The 8,289-nt window shown below is 43.3% G+C and overlaps 1 protein-coding gene across 1 annotated transcript; it reads right to left on the bottom strand.

Annotated features, from left to right (window-relative positions):
• Nucleotides 1-3,471: 3,471 nt before the first annotated feature.
• LOC120570962 (E3 ubiquitin/ISG15 ligase TRIM25-like) lies at nucleotides 3,472-5,087 on the bottom strand. Its single transcript, XM_039819648.1, has 2 exons — nucleotides 4,608-5,087; nucleotides 3,472-3,533 (listed from the first exon to the last, which is right to left on the bottom strand). Exons 1-2 carry the CDS (start codon nucleotides 4,975-4,977, stop codon nucleotides 3,472-3,474), a joined length of 432 nt encoding a protein of 143 aa, XP_039675582.1. The 5' UTR covers nucleotides 4,978-5,087.
• Between the last annotated feature and the right edge of the window lie 3,202 nt (nucleotides 5,088-8,289).

The raw sequence follows: 8,289 nt of genomic DNA, 5'->3' as shown, positions 1-8,289 counted from the left end.
ACACTAAAAAACACAATAAACACACACACTAAAAAACACATAACACACACACACACACACACAAAACAAACAACAACAACACACACAAAAAAAAAAAAACAAAAAAAAAAAAAAAAAAAAAAAAAACAAACACTATAAAAAAAAAAAAAAAAAAAAAAAAAAAAAAAAAAAAAAAAAAAAAAAAAAAAAAAAAAAAGACAACACACAGACACAACACACACTAACCCAACAACACACCACACCCTACCCCCACACACACACCACACACACACACACACACCACACACCACCACACACACAGAGCAGACACACACACACACACACAGACAAACACACAACGGTGAAATAAAGCATATAGATATTCATGTGTGTTTGCGTCTGTCGTCTGTCTGTCTGTTGTCTGTGTCTGTATGTATGTGTGTGTGTGTGTGTGTGTGTGTGTGTGTGTCTGTGTGTGTGTGTCTGTGTGTGTGTGTCCTGCTTTGTGTGTGTGTGTGTGTGTGTGTGTGGTGTGTGTGTGTGTGTGTGTTGTGGTGTGTGTGTGTGTGTGTGTGTGTGTGTGTGTGGTCTGTGTGTGTGTGTGCTGCATGTGTGTGTGTTGTGTCTGTGTGTGTGTGTGTGTGTGTGTGTGTGTGTGTGTTACCTTCACTGACTACGGCTGCTGTCTGCTGAGTGTTTGTAGTCGATGATTTTTCTCCACCAGCTGGTTTGTAGCTCAGTTTCCCCACAGAAGCCACCACCTCTGGACTCTGAAAACACCAGATATTAAAGGGGGTACCTTCGCTGGGTTTCAATCTGGACCCTTTCAGCGTCCACTAAAGCGTTCTGACAGACTCAGATTATTATTCTAAGTGTCTGACAACATTATGGGATGGATCCCTACAGAGATAGACCTTTTAGTTAAAGAGTAAGATCCTTTTAGTTTAACATGAAACAGCCCCGAAACCACCATCACCAAAACTACACCAGACTCCATGTAAATAATCAGGACTTTTAGCGTGTATAGAGCCAGCATATCTCCACCAGACTCCAGTAAATAATCAGGACTTTTGGCGTGTATAGAGCCAGCATATCTCCACCAGACTCCATGTAAATAATCAGGACTTTAATCATCGTGAAACACGCTTCATTACAAAGTCGACACAAACTAAATAAAACGCTCAAAAGTCCTGATTTTTTACATGGAGTCTGGTGGAGATGTGGGAGCGCTCTACAGCTAAAAGTCCTGATTATTTACAATAGGTGGAGTCTGGTGGAAAAGCTGGGGGTGCTCTATACACACTAAAAGATCTGATTATTTACATGGAGTCTGGTGGAAATATGCTGGCTCTATACACACAAAGTAAATAAATAAAATCTATATTAGAATTTACGCAATTCTTCGTTCGTACGTGTTCGGTTGCCGCCATACTTAATGAATATTTAAATGGCCACCAAACAACCCTTTTAACTTTGGCAGGGGTCCCACACAGTTGGAGCCTGAAAACCTTTGGCGTATGCTACTGTCCAGTATCTGCAACAGGTCTTACAAGTCACTCCAGAGGGATTATCAAGTCACAAAGAACGATGTTTTTGGATTTAAAAGTATTTATTTCTCGAGTAGGTGTGACAAAATGTATGAGATAAAATGCCAAACATATCAGATATATTCAGAAATACAATGTCCTGAAGCGTTTCTGCCACCTTGGAAAGATTTTCTTCGACTTGTCTATATTAACATACAACTTAAACACCCTTATATACACGCATTAAGACACCGCTATTTAACAGAAATCTTCCTGTCCCGCAGATACATAACGCGGGAGAAATACATGAATAACAAACAGCTAATATCTCCAGATCATCTCGGTAAAGATCTTTTTTAACATATCGGTCCTTGTTTCAACAATCAAAGGTAAAATAACAGATCTCAACTGAGCACATTGAGAGCTTCCCCTCCCCCCCCCCAATGGTTTTCATCAACACACAGAAATCATCTCATCACTTCTAAAACGTCAATACATGCAAACAAAGACGTCAAAGAAATGTACAAAAACGTTTAGAAAAGCAGATAGATATCGAAGAAAGTGACATGTTTTTATAAAAGCAAAAAGTAAGAAAAAGCAACAAAAACGTGTAAACAAATGAAAAAGACAACAATCATCTCTCAGCTACAAACATGGAGACTAAATAATTATTATAATATTTAAGAGTTAAAACACAGAATTTAACCTTAAATGACTTCGGCACTATTTCAGTTTAAAAACAATTGTGTGTGGGTTAGTGTGTGGAACATGTGTGTATGTGTGTGTTTGTGTGTGTTGTGTGTCCGCGTGTGTATGTGTGTGTGTGTGTGTCCATGTGTGTGTGTCCGTTTGTGTGGTAATGTGTGTGTCCATGTGTTTGTGTAGTGTCATTGTGTGTGTATGTGTGTGTGTCCATGTGTGTGTTTGTGTGTGTGTGTGTGTCAGTGTGTGTCCGGGTTTGTGTACCGTGTGTGTGTGTGTTTGTGTGTGTGTGTGTCAGTGTGAGTCCGTGTTTGTGTAATGCGTGTGTGTGTGTTTGTGTGTGTGTGTGTCCGTGTGTGTGTGTGTGTGTGTATGTGTGTGTCCATGTGTGTGTGTGTGAGAGTGTGTGTGTGTGTGTGTGTGTGTCCATGTGTGTGTGTGTGAGAGGAGTGTGTTTGTGTGTGAGTTTGTATGTGTCGTGTGTGTACGCGTTGTGTCCATGTGTGTGTGTGTGAGAGAGTGTGTGTGTGTGTGAGTTTGTATGTGTCGTGTGTGTGTACGCGTGTGTGTCCATGTGTGTGTCCGTGTGTGTGTTATGTGTGTCCATGTGTGTGTCCTGTGTGTGTACATGTGTGTCCATGTGTGTGTGTGTGTGTGTGTTGTGTGTGTGTCCATGTGTGTGTTCAGGTGTGTGTCCACGTTTGTGTCCACGTGTGTGTGTGGAGAGTGTGTTTGTGTGTGTGTGTGTTTGTGTGTCATTGTGTGTTCACCGGTGTGTGTGTGAGAGTGTTTTGTGTGTGTGTGTCATTGTGTGTGTGTGTGTGTAGTGTGTGTCCACGTGTAGTGTGTGTGTGTTGTAGCGAAGCGCCAAAAATCTTTCAATAAAAACCACCGAAATAAACATTGAAAATGTATCAAAAAGCATCAACAAAAGTCTTGAATGAGTCAAAAATTAAAAAAGCATCAAAATGCAGAAAAAGCCTCGAGGAGGAAGGAACCAGAAAATATTCTCATTTAACAAGCTGCATTTTAGAGAAGTTTTCCTTTTTTAAATAAATAAATGTCTCAGAATGACAGAATTTAACCCTTAAATGACTTCTGTCTATTTCAGTTTACACAACTCAGCAGAGGCTCCAAACCAATAAAACCCAAAGTCCAGCATAGAGGGGCTGAGTGAATGTGGTCTGGACTCTGTGGAGGAGAGTCATGGTTTCAGAGACGCTGTAGAAGGACAGAATACCTGCACTGTGATCCAGGTACACTCCTACTCTGGAGGACTCAGGACCTGAGACGGGAGTTTGAACTTTGTTGGACCAAAATGTATAACTGTTGTGTCACAATATAACATCCAAGATTTGTCATTGTATCCAAATCCACATTCATCCGACCCCCTGCTCTGCTGATATTCTTGTATGCGACTGCTACATAAACTCTTCCTCTCCTCTCCACCTCCCAGTAACAACGTCCAGTCAGACTCTCTCTACTCAGGACCTGACGCCAGTAGGTGAATCTGTCTGGGTGACTAGAATAAGACTGTTGTTGTCCCAACATGAATGTTGCTTTCCTGTTCCCCCTCAGATAATAAACAGCTGTGTGTTTGCTGTGTTTGGATCCAGTGTGATTTCAACGCGGAATATTTTAAGAATCCAGCTCTGGTCTTGGGCTCTGGTTGTGGCAGTAAAACGTCCACTTCAGTCCCGCTGTCGTGACGTTTGTCCACCCTCTCTCAGGACGTCCTGTAGTTTATCTCTGACTTCTGACACGCGCCGCTGTCACGTCCTCAAAGCAGCTCAGAGGACTGATATGGATGCTGGATGCTGATTGGCTGAGTGGTGACAGTGAGGGGTAGTTGTGTAGAAACTGGCTGTGATCCTCTGTGTGTGAGAGCTTCTTCAGCTCAGCGTCTTCCCTCTTCAGCTCAGTGATCTCCTGCTCCAGCTCCTCCTGAAGCTCTTTGACCCGACTCTCTTCCCTTTTCTGCTGGGATCTGACCTGCTGCTTCACATCAGAGCTTCTTTTCTCCAGGAGACGGATCAGCTCGGTGAAGATCTTCTCGCTGTCCTCCACTGCTTTATCGGGTGGGCGATCGATGGCCTCCCGCCTGCTGTTGAAGCAGCTTCACATCTTTCTCTCTGTCCGGATTCTCTGCTGGATGGTCTGTCGCCTCCCCCCGAGCTTTTTCTGCCTCTCAATCCTTTCTTCTGCAGCTGAGATTGTATCGTGGCCTTTATGTTTGTCCATTAAGCAGAGATAACAGATAAGCTGCTCGATCAGTACGGCAGAAAATCTTCATTACCTCATCATGACGAGCAGACGTTCTCCTGGAGCTTCTTGGACGGCTCCACCAGCTTGTGTTTCTAAAAGCCGCAGATTCAAAATGAGGCTGAAGGTGTTTCTCACAATAAGAGATCAGACATAGCAGACAGGACTTGATGGCTTTGAGTTTTTTCCCGGTGCAGACATCACAGGCCACATCTTCAGCTCCAGCATAGCAGTGATCAGCAGGAGCAGCTTGGAGTCCAGTCTTCTTCAGCTCCTCCACTAAAGCTGCCAACATGGTGTTTTTCACCAGTACAGGCCTCGGTGTGAAGCTCTGCCTGCACTGAGGGCAGCTGTACATTCCCTTCTCATCCCCTTCATCCCAGAAGCCTTTAATACAGTTCATGCAGTAGCTGTGTCCACAAGGAATAGTCACCGGATCCTTCAGTAGATCCAGACAGATGGAACAAGAGAAGGTTTCCCGGTCCAGCTGAACTCCTTTCTGCGCCATTTCACCTCTCGCTCAGTGACAACGACTGTCTGACTGTCTTGTGTCTCACTTCCTGAGAAATGAAACTAGTCTGAGCTCTGATGTAATAACAGCATGTGATACGCTGTTGTACTTCCGCATGTTGGTTACAACCCATCTGCAAACTGTAGCTCTGAAGGGGAGGGAACAAGGGAATATTGATCACAGAGTGGAGCTGGTGTTAGAGGAAGAGGAGGGAGGGTGTTATCAAGTTCTGCTTCATTCCTGGAAGAGGAGCGCTTTGAGAGAGAGACTGGGTGTGTTGCAATGCCCATACTACCATTAGTATGACAGGGAAAGATATAGTATATCCCAATACATATAATGTCAAATGCAGAATGCCCAAAATGTGTCCTGATGCACCCGGTTGCATTTTGCAGTATAACGAGCCAGCGTGCTTTTCTGACCCACAATCCTCTGTGCAGCATATCTGAGCAAGAGGCTCAAAGTTCAAGCTGCGGTGTTATCTCAGAGTTTTATGTCCCGAAGAAAAAGTATGGTATAAGGAACGCAGCAACACTGATTACAACAGAGCTCATTTCTCATTTAAAAACTCTGCTGACTTCAGCTTTTAGGAGGTAAACTCTTCTTAGAATCCAACATGGCATCATGACTTTGCGTAAATAAATGCGCCACTTTCATAAAGCCAAATGGGCGTGTTATTTTACGCCATTTTCAGCTATCCACGTGGATGATACACGCTGGAAACAGCTGATGGAAACAGCTGATGTAAACAGACCCTCCGCACGTGGCGCTGCATCGCTGTCGCTATCGCGAACAACGCATCACACCTGGCAAGAAAACAAAAATGGTTGAGTTTAGGAAAAGAACACAGGGAAAGGCTTTAGTGACAAAACAGTGACAAAAACACGGAAATAACGACCAAAACACGTTACGACAACAACAAATGGTTGGGTTTAGGAAAGAAACATTGGGTAAGGCTTTATAAAAACACAAAATTAAAAACAAAAACGCCGAAAAATCACCACACACAGGGCGAACCCAGCTCTCCCAGGTGAAAGTCCTGTGTTTTACCCCTCTGCCACCACAAATTATCTCCTAACCCAGTCCCTGCTTATACACCTGTACGGGGAAATGGACTCGCAATATAGGCCAATGGCGGCCGATTTGCGTTGATATACACGCAAAAAATGCAATTATGCGTCTTCATAACACGGAAAAATCGGAATACAAATTTGCGTGTCATACATACCCAAATCATGAGATCAGTCTGTAATTTTAAAGATCTTAAAATTAGGCCCTATGTTCCCATATGTTAGAGATTTCTTAAAATTAGGCCCTATGTTCCCACATGTTTGAGAGATTTCTTAAAATTAGGCCCTATGTTCCCACATTTCTAAGATTGTTCTTAAAATTAGGTATAGTATATAACACGTTTAAAAGTGGATTTTTGCGTCCTATCCGACGCCGAGACACTGGCGTTCGCTATCTTACGAATTGCGGTGAGAACCGGTCGGACCTTTACTGGAGAAACTGGTCCAATCAGAAAAGAGAGATTTTACATAAAATACAGATTTAAGTTAACGGATTTTCCAACAGTTTCCCTTCATAGATATATGAGATACCATCGCCATCAGCTTTATAATAACAGCCAGTAAATATCCCCTAATGTGTCATACATACGCCAAAGCATGAGATCAGTCTGCTCCAGGGGAGTCCAAGCTGGGAATCCCAGGTCCAAAAGGAGAGGATGGTAAGGCAGGGTCCGCAGGGACCACCGGACCTCCTGGACAGCCGGGCGAGGCTGCCACAGAGTTCCCCAGCAAACAGGTTAGCTACCAGGAAGGTACACAAACTCAAGGGACACAGAGGTAGATGTATTAGCAGTGTGTGAGTAAAAATATAATAATCGGGTTAAGTCCCAGATTAATTAATCTTTTTATGAGGATACTGGAATGCTTATACAGTAGAAGCAAGACAAATGGCTTTTAGTTAGTTGTTCATTAGCCGATAATCTCTGAGCTAGCTACTGAACAACAACGTCAGCTAACGTTTGACACCATTAACACTATGATGGAACTTAACCAGACACGTTATAAGTCACAGTAATAACGCAATTTGACACAATGTTCTCACATTTAGCAGTTTTAGTTGCTAACGTTTCAATTTGGGTTCTAGTCTGCGCCATGAAATAACCAACTTCTTCTCTGGGGACCACCAACAGAAACGCCTTTTTATTTTACACGCCGCTCGGCCGTGGGCTTCGGTAGCGTTGCATTTCCCCGACTCATTTCGTGGTTCTCCTTCTCCATAAACAACATGAAATCAAGGAGAGGGTTCACTCTTCCTGCTACAGATTTCCCACAGTGGTCAGAAAGAACAGGAGGAGACACTTTGTTTCTCTCGCGCCAACTCTGGAGTCGCACACGCCCAAAGCTAATCGCAGTCACTCTCTCACTTCTCTCTGCCAACACACATACACACACACAAAAAATAAAAAAAAAAAAAAAAAAAACACACATCGCTTAGTCTCGACGCACAGCGCCAGCAAGTATAAAGATCATGCCACTCTACGTAGGCTACGGAGAAAGCTTCGCATGGAGCCTGCACAGAACCATAAAACGGCCTTTAAACTTTCCCACCGTTCTCCTGCTCTCCCTCTGACAGATCAGATAGAGACTCAGCCAAAGGCGGGAGTCTGGCACAACCTCCTCTGATTGGCCAACACTACGTTTCTGTTAAGCCTTTCAATGACTGGGTTACAGGTGCATAGCATCGGCGACAGACACACAGGATATTAAACCTGTTTCAAGCCATCGGAACCTGTAATTGTTTGTCCTCTGTCACTAACAGACAAAGTGCCCAAACACTAACTTGAAGCACTAAAATTGATTTAAAGCCCCATATTCTGCTCATTTTCAGGTTCATAACTGTATTTTAAGATTGTACCAGAATAGGTTTACATGGTTTAATTTTCAAAAAGCACCATATTGTTGTTGTACTGCACAGCTCTCTACCACTGCAGCCCTCTTTTCACCTGGTTTCTGTTTTAGCTACAGAGTGAGACCTCTTTTCATCTTCTTCTTCTGTACTATCTTTGATTGCACTCGCACATGCTCAGTAGCTCAGATGTAGATCAATGTCAGCTAGCTAACTCTAGAGACAGTAAAAGAAAGCCTGTTTCTCCAACTTTGGTCAGTTACAAGGCAGGATTAGCTGGGAGACTTCTAAATGAGGGCGCACATGGAAGTAGTTCTTTTGTAGATTATGGTGAACTTGTGTGTGTTGTAGCAGTGCTTTGCTATTGAGAACGACGTAGCATGCTAGCGTTAG

The sequence above is a fragment of the Perca fluviatilis genome, chromosome 13, assembly GCF_010015445.1.
Source record: "Perca fluviatilis chromosome 13, GENO_Pfluv_1.0, whole genome shotgun sequence".
Taxonomy (NCBI): domain Eukaryota; kingdom Metazoa; phylum Chordata; class Actinopteri; order Perciformes; family Percidae; genus Perca; species Perca fluviatilis.
This window is presented reverse-complemented; position numbering and strand designations above follow the sequence as displayed.